Source organism: Saccopteryx leptura, chromosome 11 (assembly GCF_036850995.1).
Source record: "Saccopteryx leptura isolate mSacLep1 chromosome 11, mSacLep1_pri_phased_curated, whole genome shotgun sequence".
Lineage (NCBI taxonomy): Eukaryota > Metazoa > Chordata > Mammalia > Chiroptera > Emballonuridae > Saccopteryx > Saccopteryx leptura.
Genome location: NC_089513.1, coordinates 14,746,467 through 14,767,061, shown reverse-complemented (window position 1 = coordinate 14,767,061; position 20,595 = coordinate 14,746,467). Strand labels below are relative to the sequence as shown.

General features: G+C 41.4%; 1 protein-coding gene across 2 annotated transcripts in view; it reads left to right on the top strand.

Moving 5' to 3' along the window:
* The window catches only part of WDR7 (WD repeat domain 7), a 307,399-nt gene that overhangs the window by 193,476 nt on the left and 93,328 nt on the right, over positions 1 to 20,595 (top strand). For both annotated transcript variants that reach the window (XM_066353645.1, XM_066353646.1), the window contains one exon: positions 11,050 to 11,236. In XM_066353645.1, the coding sequence (XP_066209742.1) occupies positions 11,050 to 11,236 (187 nt within the window). The remainder of the gene's footprint in view (positions 1 to 11,049; positions 11,237 to 20,595) is intronic.

Sequence of the window (20,595 nt, the reverse complement as noted above, 5' to 3'; positions counted from 1 at the left end):
TAAACATTCTGATTATACTTCCCTTTCCTTCTTTCTCTGGCTAGCACTCTTTCTTGAATCTGGTTCAGTCAGGCTTTTTGCCTTTTGCTCTGCTGAAACCTTTCAAAAAGGTTACCAGTGACTCACGCTGCCAAACCCAATAAGCAATTCTCAGCCCTTGTCTCTATCTCTTGATGGCATATTATTCCAGTTATGTGGAAACCTGACACTTTTCTCCTCTTGCTTCCTGTGTCGTTGTCTTCTGTTTTTCCCACCTCATTAGCCACATGTACTCACTCTTGATATTTCTCTTCTTTCCAACTTAGGGGAGTTCTTCTGCCCCTGCATTCTCAATACATCACAACCAGCCCGCGGCTTCAGAACTGCCGTGCATGTGAGCGTTGATGACTTCCACATTTTAAATTCCAGGTCTGGTTTCAGTGCCAGCCTCCGGACTCAGACACCCAGCGACTTATCTGACATCTGCATTCACCTGTTTGCTATGTAGCTCAGCTTGGCCACATCCAAAGCTAGAATTTGGGTACCACTCCAGCTCAGAAACAAACAAACAACCTTCTCTCCTCTTGTCACTCATTTTAGTAAAGGTCACGACCACGTACCTAGTTGTTCATGCCCAATTCTTGGGATCAGTTATACTTCTCTTTCTGTCAGACGTTCACATCTAATCCATAAACGAATTCTGTCTGCTCCATCATTAAAATATTTTTTTAATCCAGAATTCACAGTTTTCACTACTCCCATCACTGCTATTTTAGTGCAAGTCATTATTGTCCCTTGTCTGAGCCACCGTCAGAGCCCCCCAGTTGGTCTCCCTGATGTCACATCCCAGGTGCTTTCTAGCTGACCTCACTCTTCTCCAAGTGACTTTCACCAGTTTCTTATAGCACTGAGAACAGCAGCCCCGCACAGAGAAGGCCCTGCGTGACCCACCCTTGGCTGTGGCCCTGACTTCACCTCTTGCAGCCTTACCCCTGCTCACTGCTCCCTAGTCACACTGATATCTCCGCTCCCTGGGATGTCACAGAGCTCTCCTGTCACAGGGTCTTTTGTGCTGTTTTCTTAGCCCAGAATGCTTCTCCCACAGATGCCTATATACCTCTGTTTCCTTTCATGCAGGACTTTGTTTAACTGTCACCTTGTGCAGAGTCCTCCCCTGCCTGTCACTTCCTGCGCTCTAACTCTGCTTTATTGTTCTTCACAGGACTTAGTACTACGTGACACACATAGTTGTTCATTTGGTTTTGTTTTTTTTTTTATTAAAATTTTATTTTTTAATTTATTCATTTTTAGAGAGGAAAGAGAAGGAGGAAAGAGAAAGGGGGGAGGAGCAGGAAGCATCAACTCCCATATGTGCCCTGACTAGGCAAGCCCAGGGTTTTGAACCGGGGACCTCAGCATTCCAGGTTTACGCTCCATCCACTGCGCCACCACAGGTCAGGCCTCATTTGGTTTTTATGTCTCAACTAGACCGTAAGCTTCATGAGACAGACCTTGTCATCCTGCAGTTAAAATAGTGCCTGATACACGGCCTGTGCTAGTAAATGTCAAGTGAATGGAAGGGTCCCTTGGCCAGTAGGGCGAGAGCTAGAACTTAAACTCCCCTGTTCTCTTGTCTCCTTCCCACCCCCTCCCACTCCCACTCCCACTCCCACTCCTGTCGTTCGGTAATCCTGCACCTTTTGTGAACAGAACACAGAAGTATTTGGACCACTCACCTAAAGATTTAATAGATTAATGGATTTTTTCCTTTTTACTTCTTTGACATCATGAATTTATTTCTTTATTGCTGACCCCTAGACTGTCAAGCATCAGCACTTCTTATCTTCCATAGGCAGAAAGAGACGCTCTGAATTAAGTGATTGTCTCTTGTCTGTCTATAGGAAGGTAAGACAATCTCCTATTTTAGTCTGCCATCCAAAATACATCAACTACCCAAAGCAAGATGGGATTAAATTTCACTATGAATCACAACTTAAGTTATAACTCAAAATAGAACAGAAAGTACTTTGAGTCAAGGAGCTTTTGAATTTTTTACTCTTCTGTTTGTAGGACAAGAAAGAGCTAATTAGTTTGAATTAGGACTGTTTTGGTTAACTTAATATTAGATTAATGAGTTTTAAAATATCTTCATCAAATTAATTTCCTAATTTAGCAAAATTATTTTATGCTTTTTTATTAAAAGAAATGATGACTTGCTTTTTATGCCATGCAGAATGTTAAAACTTTAAAAGCAGTTTCTAGTAACTACTCTAACACAAAGCATCTAGTTGTAGAAATGTTTGTTAATTATTCTATATCCATGAACAATGCACACACTATTGGAATTACTTTTAGTCAAATCAAATACTCTTATAAAGCAAAGGAATAGAATTCTAGACAGCACTCTACCATCCTTACTCTTTGATGGACATTAGCAAATGGAAAAAGGCTTTTGTTCACTTGGTTACACTTTGAAATAAGTGGCCAATCATTATTAATTCATTTTGCACTTATTGTAATGGCATAAATCATCATAAATTTGTCTGGTTTGAAGTGCATATAATATGTTCTCCCCCAGGAATTTCCTTGTAATTGAGCTATTAATTGATGTATTTTTAAAATATGACCTTTTTTCCCTTCTCTCCTATTTAGAGCCAAGAATGGTTAGTGGCCATTTCTTCATTTATAATTTTCTTTTAAGTATGAGAAACAACTTTGTTCTAACTGCACCTGTAGATTGGCCTAGGAAGAACCAAAGCCCAAGAAAATGGTTTATATATACTACCTGTCAGGAGTTCAACAGTAATAACTGTTAGTGATCTCTGAGGGCTCTTTGGAAAATTATCTGAAATGCTATGACTTTGTAATATTTCTAATAAGAAAACTTCATTCTTCCTTGATAAACAGGGTTTGACTCTGGCTTCTGTTTTCATTTCTACTTCTTAAAATTTCTCTTTCTGGCCACTGGTTTTCTGTAAGAATTGGTGGCCATAAAATCCAACTTCTTTTTTTTTTTTTTTTTCCATTTTTCTGAAGCTGGAAACAGGGAGAGACAGTCAGACAGACTCCCGCATGCGCCCGACCGGGATCCACCCGGCACACCCACCAGGGGCGGTGCTCTGCCCCCCAGGGGGGGATGCTCTGCCCATCCTGGGCGTCGCCATATTGCGACCAGAGCCACTCTAGCGCCTGAGGCAGAGGCCACAGAGCCATGCCCAGCGCCCGGGCCATCTTTGCTCCAATGGAGCCTTGGCTGCGGGAGGGGAAGAGAGAGACAGAGAGGAAAGCGCGGCGGAGGGGTGGAGAAGCAAATGGGCGCTTCTCCTATGTGCCCTGGCCGGGAATCGAACCCGGGTCCTCCGCACGCTAGGCCGACGCTCTACCGCTGAGCCAACCGGCCAGGGCAAAATCCAACTTCTCTTCCCTTCAGCAAGGTGGCCTCCATAAGCAAGAGCCCCGGGTCCCTTCTGATGGACTGTCCTACACTTTTCTCTTCACCCTCTACAGTTATGTGGTGCCTGTTGGCTTCTTCATTCAGGGTGCGCTGCTTGCTGGAGGGCTTGTGACAGCTGGTGAGAGAAATGGCCTGTGGGTGACAAGAATTCCCATTTGGTTCGTGCTTTCAGGGTGGCATCATGGGAAGGGGAAACTTAGGCAAAAAAAAAAGGAAAAGAAAAATTACAAGCGCACAACTGAAAAAATATGTAAAAATGTCGCTGATTTTTATACGACCTGGTAAGTGAACCTTTCTTATTAAGTGCTATTTTTATACAAATAGAAATTAGGTAAAGAAATATCTGATTCATGTTCATATCATGAACATATCGTGTTAGTGGGATCTGTGTTGTATGGAAACAAAGGTTTGAATTAGTTTTAAAACTGTTCTGTTAGTGTGTATATAACTGGCAGATAACTCTGACTGTGTGTGTGTTGTGTTTTCAGTGAGTAAAAGGAGTCTAAAAATGTTATTTATTATCAAATGAATGATACTGAAAATAATACCTGATACTTGTAGAAATATAGAACTATAGTTCTTTATGGTTAACAGTGTTTTCATATCATAGGCATTCAATAAATATAAGGTGCATTGATAAAGTGAGTCTATGCTTTGTGATAAGGATAAGTTAATACTCCACAAAATATTCATTATTAGCTACGTAATAGCGTTGTATGTGTGCATGTTTGCATGTGTGTGTACGTAATGGCTTGTATATTAATCTTTTAAAAGACTTAGTCATTATAACCAGCCAGATACTATAGAAAATTTAAAATTTGATGTTTGTTATTGGTCAGTTTATAACTGGACAGTATTTATCTTGGCAAAGCAAAGCTACAAGTGAGTCACAGCATAATCCTGTCAGTTTCTGACCACTGCTCACTTCTCATCTTTTGCATTTTGCTGTTACAGCAAAGAGTCGATATTTTCTTGCAGCCTTGCTTTTTTGTAGCACTTTTTAAAAAACAGCAAGATTGAAGTTGGAACACACACACACACACACACAGACACACACACACACATGAGAAAATATGAGCTATTGTTATCACTCTTGACTGCATGACAACAGAATTAGTCTCTCAAGTGCCAGAGGGTCTGAGTTAATTGTGATTTATCCAACGCTGGATTTCAGTGCTTTCTGCTTTCTAAAGGGTTTGTTTTGATTTGTTTTCCAGTGTTCTGAGGCTGTCTGCATTTGGTAGTTCATTTGGGCATTTAACTAGACACACAGGGTCGCGGTGATGGAGCGCTGGCTGAATTCCCGCGACAAAGCTGCCACAGCACCGGCGCTGCTCAGCTCCCTCACTGCTAAGAGGGACCAATTATTTGGTGACTTGACCTTAGGTATGGTCCCAGGGTGACTTGAATAATGCTGTATTTCACCCTGTAACAGGTGGAGGTAGGGGCCTCTTGGCAGTCTCAGTTAAGAGCTAGTGACCAGCAGGAGGACTTCTTAGTTGTGATTCTTACAGTGGGAGAAGGTACCCTTGTAGTTCCTAGGGACAGTAAATGTATTACAAACAGCTATTGTTTCGAAGCTTTTTGATATCATGGGCCAGTAACATTTCTAGAAATAAAATTTGAGGGTATTTAGCAGTGTTTTAAATTTTTTTATTTTGCTGAGTACAAACATTCAAAAATACCACTCTCTTTATCATTTTATAAAAACAATTTTTATTCACCAAAATAGTAGTAAGGATATAACCTTAGAATAAGCGCTCCTTTAAGATGAATAAATTTAGCTTTATGACTTATTATTACATTGTTTGTACTTTTACCATTTTACTGGAGAGCCATGGAAACTTGGCCATGGGCAAAGCCTGTGGCAGACGCTTGGGCATTTCCAATCTGTGTATAATTTTGTTGATGGCGCTGAGTATATATGAGTATAAAGTAAATTTTGGTATTTGTCAAAGCAACAACATATATTAAGTATTTACTGAATATAGGACACTGTGCTAAGCCTATGACAAACATAAAAGCATTTTTTAAAGTTTTTTATGTCCCAGGGAACTTACCCAATTAGTAGATATGAAAAGTAATAAAATAAAATGAAAATAAATGAATAAAATTGGCTTTAGATAATAGAATAAATTCCAAGAGATGCTGTATTATTGTTAAATGCACTGATAGTAATGCTATATTAATACTGAAATTTCATTGTCAGGTGAGCAGGGAAGATGTGGCAGAAATGTCTTCCTACCTATGCAGCCCCTGTGAACACCACCTCAGTTTGGTTGACGATGGCTGTGTGCCCAGCTACCACACTACATTTCCCATCCTTCCCTGAAACCAGGGAATTATTATGTGATATAATCCTGGCCAGTAACATGTAACCATATGTGCAAAGGGGACTGGACGTACCTGGAGCCCGTTCTTCTGCCCTTCGTCCTCCATCCTCTTTCTGTCCGGAAGGTGGAAGCAGCGCTGGACATGTAACTAACACTTCTGTGACCAGGATGTAACCAAGTTACAGCCCAGACAGTCAGAGGAACTTGGAATGGCTGCACTTAGCTGTTGAACCACATACAACAACCTTGTCACTGTGTGAGCGAAGATAAAACATATAATTTCTTTAATCTTCTGTTTTGCAGAGGCACCAGTAACTGCAGCTAAAATTATTTCATAATTCCCAAGGAGGAAGAGGTTGACCGTAAAGGATGTAGTTTTGAATCCGTAATTGGGTAGCGTGTCGTGAATAAAACGTTGCTGTAAAGTGTCCTGGTTGTTACATGTGGCCTGGACTCTTACCCTGGCCTGCAGCTAGCCACTCGTCCATGGTTCTCAGTTACATCATCTGAAACGTAGGAACAGATCAGATTTTTCTGAAATCCTTTTTTTTTATTTTAAATTTTTTAATTTTTAAAGTGGATTTATTGGGGCAACACTAATTAATAAAATTATTCAGGTTTCAGGTATACAGTTCTACAATACGTCATCTGTACACTGCATTTTGTGGTTACCTCCCCAAGTCAGTCTCCTTCGAGGAGGCCTAAAGTCCTTTTAGTTAGAAAAGTCTATATGATTCTCATCAATCCACTTGGCTGGGGGTGAGTAGATCACAATTACAAAGACAGTAGGGCCAACTCCTTTCTCATCGCAAGACAGCCCAGGTATTGACCTTCAAAAATGAAAACCTGGTCATAACTTCTTTCTGATTAAAAGTTTCCAGTGACTCCCCATTGTCACCAGAACAAGCAAACTCTTTGCATGGCATATAAGACCCTTTGTGTTCAGGCTCTCAGAACCTGTCCTGCCTCTTGTCTCACTGCTATATTTCATCCATCATGCCCTCTTTCCCCCTACCTGTTGCCTCAACGCCTTGCCTTCCCCCAACAAAATTTTCAGCCATATTGAACTTTGTATAATCCCGTGATCCTGCTGTGTTCTTGCTCATTTTCTGGTTCTCAGACATGCTGTTCTGTCTGCCCGGAGTGCTTTCTTTCCATACTCTCCCTCGTGGAGTGGCCAGCTCCCACTCATTCTTTAGGTTTTGGTGTCGAGGCCACTTTCCCTGGAACCCTTCTCATCCCCCTGAGATGGGGTTAAGTGCGTCTGTTAAGTTCTGTATGGTGACTTGTGCTTATAAATATAACTCTGTTCATAATACATTCAGATCACCTGGTTGCTCACCTGTCTCCTGAGCTAGAATGAAGTCCCTTGAGGGGAAGTACTGAGTGTCACTCCCTTGTGTTTCCACAGCACCTTGTACAGCATGGCAGTACCCTGGGAGTGGGGACTGCGTGAATCTCTATGGGGAGATGGGGACCAAACTGTGGAAAACCTTGAATGAGTGTCCGGCTGGTTGAACTTCTTACTACTGCCACTGGAGAGTTTTATGAAGGAATTAATTATAATTATGGCAGATGATAGCATGATTGTCTACTGTGCTTACTCAGTGAGACACTGTGGAATAGTGGGGCATTGATATAAAATAAGTACTTGTGTAATTCTGTACAAAATTAGATTCCATTCCATTCAGGTTAAAATACAACCTTTATTGGGTGCAAAAAACTTAAGGAAATTCTGAAAGAAAAAGTTCAAATTCCTAAAATTCTAGTCATGAGACTTTTTTATCAATAGAGAAGGTGCTATCATCATCTTAATTTTAGCTTTCTTATCACCTTGATCCATTTTGCAGAGCACCTCCATTAAATGAAATTATAAGTTAAATCAACCCTCAGTTTGAAAATATAAGTTGAGGAAAGCATAAGTCTATCCCTTTTTATTATCATACAACCATTTTTTTTAGAGGTTGGTTTTTTAGTATCAGCAGGAAAAATACAGGATTAGGAAGTTTGTAGTCTTAGACATCCCGATTATTCCTTCAAAACATCAGTTATTATATTCAGCAGCATTTAAGTCATAAGCATCCTGTTAATCAGCAAGGCTAGAAACCAAAAGGTTGCACTTGGAGATCTTCTTCATCTTCTCTTATTTACCTTTTGTTTGGAAAAAGTTGTCAGAGAAAGATGTGGAATTTTACCATTTGTATGTCTTTATAATTCCAAAACAGAGACCATTGAAGAAAAACATTGTACTTTTACTAATAGATTTAAAATGTGTGTGTTAAGCAGACCGTTTTTCTCTCCGCTTCTCTCGCCCTGCACCCGGCCTGCCAGGGCTGTGGGGGTCTTTGCTCCGTGTCACCCAAGGACTCTGAGTTGCCCTGAAGAAGCGAGACGCTGTAGGAGATTTGGCTGGATGTGATTTAAGGGAAGGGCCGGCTCTGCGACAGGCACCTGCCTCCTGCTGAGCCCGCCCGCACTGCGAGTGGAGCCCACACTTCACTGCACTCACATGGGGCTGGGATCTCCTGCAGAACCTTACTATTTCCCCTTCTCTGTCATTTCATTGGAGGGCAAGTGGTCACCTCCCCTCCTCTGTCCTTCCCACTTTGTCAGGAAAATGATGGAAAATAGCAAGAAATTGGCCACTTATTGTTCATTATGGCTCTCAGGATAAATTGTCAGGGCGGTGCAGAAGCTGCCTCGAGTGCCCACCGCAGAGGCCGTGAGAAGCCAGCCGGGTCCCCGGGATCGCCAGAATGCTCCCACCTGTCACGAGTACAGAAGCGGAGAGCGCAGTTAAAGAAAATGATGATTGAAATGCAATAAAACATTGTACTTACGAAACTTTACTTCCCCTTCGCGATATTACTGACCCGGCATACACCTCCAGGGAGCCCTAGCCCTTAGATTGGAAGCCATTGCTGCGGGTTTCCAGACGTCTGCGGGGAACAGCGGCGGCCGTTTCTCCGCAGCTCCTGCAACTTCCTAGGAGGAAGGAATAAACGGGAAGGCAGTAAATTTCTTGGCATTGTGAAATATTATTCTGACACACTGGGGCAGGGGCTGCAATAGAAATGCACACGCCGGGAAGGTGCGCGGAGCTCTGTCCTTGGCGGTTTGGGGGGCGCAGGGTTATACGACGCAGTTCCCACCCGCGAGGAGCCGAGAAATGTGCCCAGGAAGAGGGAAATGCACAGAAATGCTTATTATTTAAAACCATCCTGTGGTAAAGGGCACAGAGTGCTGGAAGGAAAAGGAGAATAATGCATCAGTTTTCATAAGTTTATATTTTTATATCCACAACATTTGAAGCTTTCCATGTGACGTTTACATGGCTCAGTATGAGAGGGATATGTACAAGTGCATGTGTGAATGAAGTATGATGGCGATGGTTTCTCAGGGAAGCCCCACTCACCTATATATGTACCTCTTTACTTTGCTGCAGGTGTTGTTAGCCCGAGGTCCATGACCTCCTGAAACGTTTTCTGCAGAGTTTGGTGAATACGTATTACACATGTAGTTTCCAGCGGAAAGGGCTGATGGCTTTCAACAGATCCTTAAAGAGTTCTGCGACTCAGAAGAGATTCAGATGCATTCATTTACAGACTGCAGTCACGGTCTCTTGGCTTTGCAAGACGCTGCACTTCTCTTCACCTCTCTTTCATTCTGTTCTCATTCAGCAATCGGCTATAACATACGTGTTTTTTTGTTGAATGCATAAAGTTTATATGTCATGTTCTGAATTTGGAAGACAGACAGGTTTTTTCATAATGAGCCCTGACTGTCATTTGTTGAGCAATTATTTCACACTCAGGCACTTCATGAGAGAGAGCTATGATTATCCTCATTTTAAAGACAGGAAATTGAGGCTCATTGAGTACCTTCCTAAACTTGCCCCTAATAAGTTATGAAACTCGTGAAATTTCTATCTTAAATCTGAAGCTTATGCTCCCTTACCCAGTATGCTAGACTGTTCTATAGTTTATAAACTGTTTTTTGTCTTCCTTAAAAAAAACAAACAAACAAAAGACCTCTTCTGAATTGCAGTTTGCTCTCCACAATCTGTCGGGTTTTTCTTTTTTACATGTCAGAATGACTTTTGGAGTAGATGGACTTTTGCAGCTAAATGGCCACTAGGCACATGCGTACAAACTGTCAGTGTCATCTTAACATAAAGTGGTATATGCCAATTAAAATCTAGAGCATTTCAACAGGTGTAAATGCCATAGCGAGCTGTTTTTTAATTTAACAAACTTGTGTGAAGAATTTACTGCACACCTGACACCATTGTACTCGAACAGAACACCAGAATGTAGAGGGACATACTTGCTTAGGGGACACTTTTTCAAGCAACACGTTCTGCCTTCTCGATCCCTCACTCCTGTGGGTGAGCATTGTCTGAGATGAGATGTGTCACTGGTGGGAGCTGCCTGACACATGAGCCTGTTAGATGCAGAAGAAAGGTGAAGAAATATCCTATCACGTCGTTTGAGGCCATCTCCACTTTGCAGAATGCTAAGTGGGGAAACATTGGAAGCTTAGGATCACTGATATGTTTTGAAATTGTACTTATATATCTGTAATTTCTGTGTAATGAAAACACCTCACGATATGGCATAAGATATTGGAAACTAAATTATCTCTCTAAAGTATGTGGTTGAGCGTACTGTAAACTCGAGATCTTATTTATTTACTTTTTTATTAATTGGGATGACACCAGCTCACAAAACCAGACAGGTTTCAAGTATACAACTCGATACGCATCATCCGCACGCTGCGTCATGTGTCCTTCACCCCCGGCAGTCCCTTTTCTTCCCCATTTTCTCCCCTTTGCCCCTTTCCCTCTGGCTAACGCCACACTGTTGACTGTGTCTGTGTGTTACATATATATGTTTTTTGGTTAATCCCTTCACTTTCTTTCTTCCAGCCCTTCAACTCCCGCCCCTCTGACAGCTGTCAATCTGTTCCCTGTATCCATGGCTCTGTTTCTATTTTCTTTGTCAGTTTATTCTGTTCATTAGATTCCACATATAAAGGGGATCATATGGTACTTATCTTTCTCTGACTGGTTTATTGCACTTAGCGTAATAATCTCCAGGTCCGACTACTCTATGGTGTCACCAACGGTAAGCTTTCCTTCACTTTTCCAACTCAGAATCTTTTATAATCTGACTGTTCAAAACCCTTTTTCAGTTAAAAAGAATGAAACCCAAAGTGGTTTATATTTTGAAAATATGCTTCAAAAGTAAAATTACTGCTCTGCTTTTTATTTTGTCATTTTAGGCAAGGCATTGACATTTCTCCTGCTGCAGCCGCCTAGCCCGAAGCTTCCTCCACACAGTACAATCCGGAGAACAGCCATCGACCTGATTGGCCGCGGGTTCACAGTGTGGGAACCTTACATGGACGTGTCTGCCGTGCTGATGGGGCTTCTAGAACTCTGTGCTGATGCTGAGAAACAACTTGCCAAGTATGTGCACAATTCCAGTTCATCTATTTGTGTTTTGTTTTGTTCTTTGTCATCAAGTACCATTTATAAACTGTGTGTTTTTAATAGAAAAATAGAATCTCCATCTCTGAAAATTTGGATATGGGCCGTGAAAGAAAGGGGAGTGCAATCCTCTGATTTTAACACCATTGGGATTAGCATTGAGCCAACGAATGATTGATTCATCGAAACATATTTAAAATTTTTATTGTGATTATTAGCTAATAATAGTATAAACGTATCAGTTATCTGTTATATACACTTGCCCAACATGTTTGGCTATTGTGTATACCGATGGAATGAATGACAAGGTAGTCTGGGGACTTACTCTGGCACTCACTGAGGTGTTATTTGCACCCAGTAAAAGGCCAGGTGTAGGAGGCTGCAGGGATCCAGGGAAGCAACAGGAGGCACAGTGGGGAAGGAAGACGAGCTGAGCGAGTTACTTCAATGAAACAAATGGAAACACTTGGTAGCCAATGGTTAGAGCTGGGGGTGGAGAGGTTAGTGTGTTGAGAACTCAGCCTCCTAATGCCTGGAGGAAGTATTCCTTTTTTTTTTTTTTCTTTTTTTTTTTTGGTAGTATACTACATATAACATGACACTTACCACTATAATCATCTTAAGGCATATAATTCTGTGGCATTAAGTGCATTCACAAGGTTATGCGACCATCACCGCTATCAAGTTCCCAGTAGAGATTGCTCCGAAGGGAGACTTCATGAAGCACCTGCTTCATGTCCGTTTACGGTCTCTCCCCATCCTCTCCCCACCCCCGACTAGTCCCTGGCGGTCACTAATGTCTTCTATCTCTATGAGTCTGCCTGTTCTACACATTTCAATTAAATGGAATTATGCAATATGTGGCCTTTTGTATCTGGCTTCTTTCTTAGCATGTTTCTAAGGTTCATGCATGTTGTAGCATGTATCAATACTTTATGTAGTTGGATAATATTTCACTCTGTGGATGTGCCATGTTTGCTGATCCATTTATCTGTTGTTGATGGACGTTTCGGTTGTTTCCACCTCTTGGCTACTGTGAACAATGCTGCTCTGAACAACCATGCATAGGTATTTGTTTGAATTCCTATTTTTATGTCTCAAGTAAATGCCTAAAAGCTGGATTGTTGAGTCATATGGTAATTCTCTGTTTAATTTATCATTGAGGAACCACTGTTTTCCGCCATGGCTGCGACATTTTACTTTCCTACCATCAGGGGATGAGAGTCCCATTTTCTCCACATCCCCACCCTCACTTATTGTCTGGTTGTGAATTTTTACTGGTAGGAATTCTTGAACTGTCCCGTGATGTCTGTCTTAATGTAAATTTGACCCCCTCTTTGATTTTCTCAATGAATGGAATTTCACTCTTATCACTGTTAGTATTTAACAGAACAAAGTAGAGTATGAGGACTTGTTAAGAGATGAAACGGGTGGCTCCCACGGGGGTGAAGCCATTGTCGTTGACCTCGTGTGCAGCAGATCATGAACGGCCCATTTGTAGACAAACAGTTCAACGTAGTGGTGGCGAGGGTGGTTTATGGATACTGAACGTCGGCCGGTTCTCGACTGACTTTAAGGGTTAGCAGTGTGAGCCCGTGAGTTTGCAGCAGTAGTGAGACACAGCCGGCCTGTTCGCAGAGCCCCGGGACGTGTGTTCACCTTTGCCCTCCGTTGGCGGCAGGCGCCATGGACACGCTCCAAAGAGTACAGTGTCAGCTTCTGGGACCACAGTTCCCTGGGTGTCTTGAGAAGCCTTTAACGTTAACGTGTTTTGACTGTCTAAAATTGTACTTTCACTTAATATTTTAGATTATTTTCAAATCTGATGGAAACACAATTTCAATAGTATCCATCTTGTTTTGTTGCCTGGGAAGAGAAGTGACAGGTTTTTATTTTAAGTTTAGTACTTAATATTTTGTATTGAACTAAATTTACATGAAGCTTATCTCAGCAAACATAGAGATGTGCTCCTGTCTTATCTACATGTAGTGTGTCTCCAGCACAAATACTGTAGTTCTTCAGTAAGTAATTTACACCTTGCTACTATATCCTTTTCTGTCATGAAGATTAGTATGACTCTCTGTACATCGTCTGAATAAATGAGTGTATCAGCATTTAGCCTTGAGGAGTCCAATGTAATTTTCATCATGATGAATTGCATAATAAGCAAGAAAATGTTTGCTTATTAATCTATAACAAGAGTTAGATTGAAAATGGCCTGCTATACCCATGACACACTTGGTACAGGCTGCAGAGGACCGAGATGTGGGACCGGGAGCAGCGGCACGTGTGCAGGGGTTACCTGCGCGTCCCATGCCCAGGGTGCCCTCCCGGTGCCTCTGCCTGCACCTGCCTCACATGTACACGGGTCACAGTGCTGACAGGGGCGGGAAGCTTGCTCTGTGGAGAGGTTATGCTGTTTAGAATTTCAGTTCATGTTTATTGAAAAAGGAAACACATGGGCAGGGTTTCCCTCTTGGTTCCTGTACTTGTGAGTAGATGCGGGATGAGGTTTTGGCAGGGTAGCTGCTACCTAGTCCAGAGGATGCATCGCATAGCATCCCGCTCTTCTGATGGCGACACCCTCTGTCAGAGTGACTCTGAGAAGCTCTCCTGCAAAAGCTATGTATGGCTCAAGATGAATAGGGTACCGTATTTCCCCGTGTATAAGATGCTCCCATGTATAAGACGCACCTTAATTTCAGGGCCCGAAATTTGAAAAAAAAATTTATTATATAAAGTTATTGAACTCAAGTTTTTTTGTGTGTGGTTTTTTTTTAAATTTTTTTAAAAATTAATTTTAATGGGGTGACATTGATAAATCAGGGTACATATGTTCAGAGAAAACATCTCTAGGTTATTTTGACATTTGATTATGCTGCATTCCCATCACCCAAAGTCCAATTGTCTTCCGTCACCTTCTAACTGGTTTTCTTTGTGCCCCTCCCCTCCCCCACCTCCTCTCTCTCCTCCCCCCACCCCATAACCCCCACACTCTTGTCCATATCTCTGAGTCTCATTTTTATGTTCCACCTATGTATGGAATCATATAGTTCTTAGTTTTTTCTGATTTACTTATTTCAGTCAGTATAATGTTATCAAGGTCCACCATGTTGTTGTAAATGATCCAATGTCATGATTTCTTGTGCCTGAGTAGTATTCCATAGTATATGTAAGGTATTTTTCCCAGCCGAGAAGGAAGGAACAGGCCAGAGCCACAAAGTGTGGAATAGCAAACGGCTTTATTGAGTACAGAGCACGCATCCCGCCCGGCAAGGTTCCCTGGCCGTGAGGAAAGAAAGATGGAGACCAGAGAAGTTGCAAAGATTAAACCGTGTGGGAGATATTTAAAGGGTCCCTCTAGGGAAGTGGAGCTAACATGACATGGTGAAATCCCACTGGCTGGCAGATGATGGCTTTTTTCTAAACAGTTCCTGTGAAGCCTCCTTTTAGCGCACTTGGTTGTGGGCGGTCCTAGCCAAAGTTCGCGGGTCTGAGTTCCCCATGTGACCATCCCCCATTATCCACTGACCTTACAGTATATATGTACCAAAGCTTTTTAATCCACTCGTCCACTGACGGACACTTGAGCTGTTTCCAGATCTTCGCTATTGTGAACAATGCTGCCATAAACATGGGAGTGCATTTCTTCTTTTCAAACAGTGCTATGGTGTTCTTGGGGTATATTCCTAAAAGTGGTATAGTATACCTGGGTCAAAGGGCAGTTTGATTTTTAATTTCTTGAGGAATCTCCATCCTGTTTTCCACAGTGGCTGCACCAGTCTGCATTCCCACCAGCAGTGCAGGAGGGTTCCCTTTTCTCCACATCCTCGCCAGCACTTATTCTGTGTTGTTTTGTTGATGAGCGCCATTCTGACTGGTGTGAGGTGATATCTCATTGTAGTTTTAATTTGCATTTCTCTAATGATTAGTGATGTTAAGCATTTTTTCATATGCCTATTGGCCATCTGTATGTCCTCTTTGGAGAAGTGTCTGTTCATTTCTTTCGCCCATTTTTTGATTGGATTGTTTGTCTTCCTGGTACTGAGTTTTACAAGTTCTTTATAAATTTTGGTTATTAACCCCTTATCAGACATATTGTCAAATATATTCTCCCATTGTGTAGTTTGTCTTTTTATTCTGTTCTTATTGTCTTTAGCTGTGCATAAGCTTTTTACTTTGATATAGTCCCATTTGTTTATCCTGTCTTTTATTTCACTTGCCGTGGAGATAAATAGGCAAATATATTGCTGCGAGAGATGTCAGAGAGCTTACTGCCTATGTTTTCTTCTAAGATGCTTATGGTTTCACGGCCTACATTTAAGTCTTTTATCCATTTTGAGTTTATTTTTGTGAATGGTGTAAGCTGGTGATCTAGTTTCATTTTTTTGCAGGTAGCTGTACAGTTTTCCCAACACCATTTGTTGAAGAGGCTGTCTTTACTCCAATGTATGCTCTTACCTCCTTTGTCAAATATCAGTTGCCCATAAAAGTGTGGGTTTATTTCTGGGTTCTCAGTTCTGTTCCATTGATCTATATGCCTGTTCTTATGCCAGTACCATGCTGTTTTGAGTACAATGGCCTTATAATATGACTTGATATCCGGAAGTGTGATACCTCCACTTTATTCTTCCTTTTCAAGATTGCTGAGGCTATTTGTGTTCTCTTTTGGTTCCATATAAATTTTTGGAATATGTGTTCTATATCTTTGAAGTATGTCATTGGTATTTTAAGTGGTATTGCATTGAATTTATAAATTGCTTTGGGTAATATAGACATTTTAATGATGATTATCCTTCCTGACCATGAGCACAGTATATGCTTCCACTTGTTTGTATCTTCCCTGACTTCTTTTATCAATGTTTTATAATCTTCTGAGTACAAGTCTTTAATCTCCCTGGTTAAATTTATTTCTAGGTACTTTATTTTTTTGGTTGCAATAGTAAAGGGGATTGCTTCCTTAATTTCTCTTTCTGACAGTTCATTGATAGTGTATAAAATGCCTCTAATTTCTGAGTATTAATTTTATATCCTGCCACCTTGCTAAATTCATTTATCAGGTCCAGTAGTTTTTTGACTGAGACTTTAGGGTTTTCTATATACAATATCATATTGTCTGCAAATAATGATAGTTTTACTTCTTTTCCAATTTGGATGCCTTTTGTTTCTTTTTCTTCTCTGATTGCTGTACCTAGGACTTCCAGAACTATGTTGAATAAGAGTGGTGAAAGGGGGCACCCCTGCCTTGTTCCTGATCTTAAGGAGATTGCTTTTAATTTTTTCCCATTGAGTATGATGTTGGCTGTGGGTTTCTCATAGATGGCCTGTATCATGTTGAGGTATGTTCCCTGTTTTCCCACTTTGCTGAGAGTTTTGATCATGAATGGGTGCCAGATTTTATCAAATGCTTTTTCTGCATCTATTGAAATTATCATGTGGTTTTTCTCCTTCCTTTTGTTTATGTGATGAATCACATTGATTGATTTGCAAATATTGTACCAGCCTTGCCTCCCAAGAATAAATCCCTCTTGATCATGGTGTATGATTTTTTTCATATATTGCTGGATCCGGTTTGCTAATATTTTGTTGAGGATTTTAGCATCTAAATTCATCAGGGATATTGGCCTATAATTTTCTTTCTTTGTGTTGTTTTGGCCTAGTTTTGGAATCAGAATTATACTCGCCTCATAAAAGGAGCTTGGAAGTCTTCCTTCCTCTTGAATTTTTTGAAATAGCTTGAGAAGGGTAGGAGTTCTTTTTTGAATATTTGGTAGGATTCACTTGTGAAGCCATCTGGCCCAGGACTTTTCTTTTTTAGGAGTTTTTTGATAACTGTTTCAATCTCATTTGTTGTAGTTGGTCTGTTTAGGTTTTCTGATTCTTCTAGATGAATTTTTGGAAGATTATATGTTTCAAGGAATTTGTTCATTTCATCTAGGTTGTCTAATTTTTGGCATACAGTTCTTCATTGTATTTTCTTACAATATTTTGTATTTCTGTGTGTCAGTTGTTATTTCTCCACTCTGATTTCTAATTTTATTTATTTGAGTCCTCTCTCTTTTTTTCTTGGTGAGTCTGGTTAAAGGTTCATTGATCTTGTTTACCTTTTCAAAGAACCAGCTCCTGGTTTCATTGATCCTCTGTATTGTTTCTTTAGCCTCTATGTCATTTATTTCTGCTCTGATCTTTATTATTTCCTTCCTTCTACTACCTCTGGGCTTTACTTGCTGTTCTTTTTCTAGTTCTTTTAGATGCAGGATCAAGTTGTTTATTTGAGCTTTTTCTAGCTTCTTGAGGTATGCCTATAATGCTATGAACTTCCCTCTCAGGACTGCTTTTGCTGTGTCCCATAAATTTTGAGTTGATGTATACTCATTATCGTTCGTTTCTAGGAATTTTAAAATTTCTTCTTTGATCTCATTGTTAACCCATTCGTTATTTAATAACATGCTATTTAGTTTCCAAGTGTATGAGTATTTTCAGTTTTTCTTTTGTGCTTGATTTCTAGTTTCATGCCATTGTGGTCAGAGAAAGTGCTTGATATGATTTCAATCTTCTTAAATTTGTTGAGACCGCTTTTGTGCCCTAACATGTGGTCTATTCTAGAGAATGTACCATGAGCACTTGAAAAGAATGTATATTCTGCTGCTTTAGGGTGAAAGGTTCTGAAGATACCTATTAAATCGAGTTGATCTAGTATTTCCTTTAAGTCCGCTGTTTCTTTGTTAATTTTCTTTCTTGAGGATCTATCTAGTGATGTTAGTGGGGTATTGAAATTCCCTAATATTATAGTATTGCTGTTGATCTCGCCCTTTAAGTCCATCAAAGTCTGCTTTATATATTTAGGTGCTCCTATATTAGGTGTGTAGATATTTATAACGGTTATATCTTCCTGTTGGATTGCTCCCTTTATCATTATGTAGTGACCTTCTTTATCTCTTACTATAGTCTTTGTTTTAAAGTCCATTTTGTCTGATATAAGTATTGTTACCCCAGCTTTTTGTTTATTTCCATTTGCGTGATATATTTTTTTCCATCCTTTTATCTTCAATCTATGTGCATTTTTTGTTTTAAGGTGTGTCTCTTGTAGACAGCATATGTATGGGTCTTGTTTTCTTTCCACGCAGCTATCCTATGTCTTTTGATCGGATCATTTAATCCATTTACATTCAAGGTTATTATTGATATGTAATTGTTTATTGCCATTTTATTCTTTAAAACTGTATTCCTCTTTGCTATATCTTTTTCTTCTTTGGTCTGTTTACAACAGGCCCCTTAGCATTTTTTGCAGCCTTGGTTTGGTTGTCGTGAATTCCTTGAGTTGTTTTTTTTTTGTCTGGAAAGCTTTTTATTTCTCCTTCAATTTTAAATGATAGCCTTGCTGGATAAAGTAGTCTTGGTTGTAGGCTCTTCTTTTGCATTACTTTGAATATTTCTTGCCATTCCCCTCTGACCTCAAGTGTTTCTGTTGAGATGTTGGAAATCATCCTTATGGGGGCTCCTTTGTAGGTGATAGTCTTTTTTCTCTAACATTTTTTAATATTTTCTCTTTAGCACTTAGCTTTGGTATTTTAATTATGATATGCCTTAGTGTTGATTTCCTTGAGTTTCTCTTTAATGGAGTTTTCTGTGCTTCTTGAACTTGTGAGATGTTTTCCTGCTTTAATTGAGGGAAATTTCAGCTATGATATGTTTGAACAAAGTCTCTATCCCTTGTTCTTTCTGTTCTTCTTCAGGAACCCCTATGATGCGGATGTTATTTCTCTTCATGTTGTCACAGAGCTCTCTAAGAGTTTCCTCAGACTTTTTGAGTCTCTTTTCTTTTTTCTGCTCTGCTTCCATCCCTTTATTTATCTTGTCCTCTAACTCACTGATTTGATTCTCAGCTTCATCCATCCTGCTTTTAATTTCTTCCATTGTGTTCTTCATTTCTGATATTGTATTTGTCATTTCTGACTGATTCTTTTTTATTATTTCAATGTCCTTTTTTATATTTGCTATCTCTTTATTTAGGTGTTTGTAATGACCATCTATTGTTGTTCTAATATCTTTGAGCATCCTACCAATCGTTATTTTAGACTCTGCATCTGGTAATTTGGTTAAAGCTGACTCATTCAGGTCCTTTTCTGGGAATTTCTCTTGATTCATTTGTGTTGCATTTCTCTGCCTTCTGATTTTTTCTGTGTAAGTGAAGGTTTTGGCCACTGGAGTCCACTGGGTGTGGCCTCTGTGTTCCCTAGATGTGGTCTGTCTGCAGGCCCGCCAGCCACTTCCTCTGCTTTTGCTGCCTAGGTTATTTGAGTATGGGCATTGCCGTTGCCTGCCCACTGGGGCTGTTGCTGTGGTTTCCACCTCTCCTTCACTGGAGTGGCTGTGATCACGTGCTTGGGTATACAAGCCTCGGTGGCCTTGGCCTTTACCTCGCCCCTGTGGGTGGCATTATGCTCAGCCCTGAGGGCAGTGGTGAGCACCTTTGCTCAGCTGCAGGTCGCCACCTGATTCTGGGCTTTCGCCCCTCCCCTGCAGGAGGAGCCCGCTCATGGGACGGCTGCAAGCCTTGGCTCCACAGACCAGGTGGGACTGCATGCCCACACTCAGTAGCAGGACTCCGCCTGTTCCGGGCTTTTGGCTTCACCCCTGCGGGAGGAGCCGGCTCCCAAGTCAGGCCACAAGCCTCAGTTCCGTGGGCAGGACAAGGCTGTGCTCCTGCGCCCTTGCTCAGGGGCTGGTCTCCACCCCTTCCAGGCTCCTGCCCTTCCCCTGCAGGCTGGATTGCAGGCGGCCCACAGCTGGGCTTGACCACTTTCCCACGTCCCCTCCGCCCCACCCCGGCAAGACTGAACTCACACCTGGGCCTCAGTGGTGGCCAGCCAGCTTCCACCCTTGCCGACAGAACCGCGCTTCTGCGTCCCACCTCCACCCGCCCTCCAGCGAGCCCTCAGCCTTGTGGGTGGGGGTGCTGCAGCTCAGACCCTAACACTCAGTACTGTAGTCCCGATAGCTCCCTCCTTCTAAGCGACTCTGCTCTGAGTGCCGCAGGAGAGCTTGTTTGGCTGGTGTCCTGCTTCCCTTTGCTGGTATTGGTGTTTCCAGGGGAAATATTCACTTCAGATTTGGGGAGTGACTCGCCCCAGAGATTAGGGTGGCTGTCTCCCAAAATGTTTCTCCCTGTGCCTCCTAGATTACACTCTCTTCCTGTTACTCTGGTCCTCTCCTCTCTCCCCCGTCCCCCGGAGCCCTGGGTGAGTGGTTGTGAGAGAGGTGTTCTGCGTGGTCCCTTTAAGAAGAATCCTGGGTCTGAGAAATCAGTCTCTTTCTCACAAACAGTATCCTGGCTT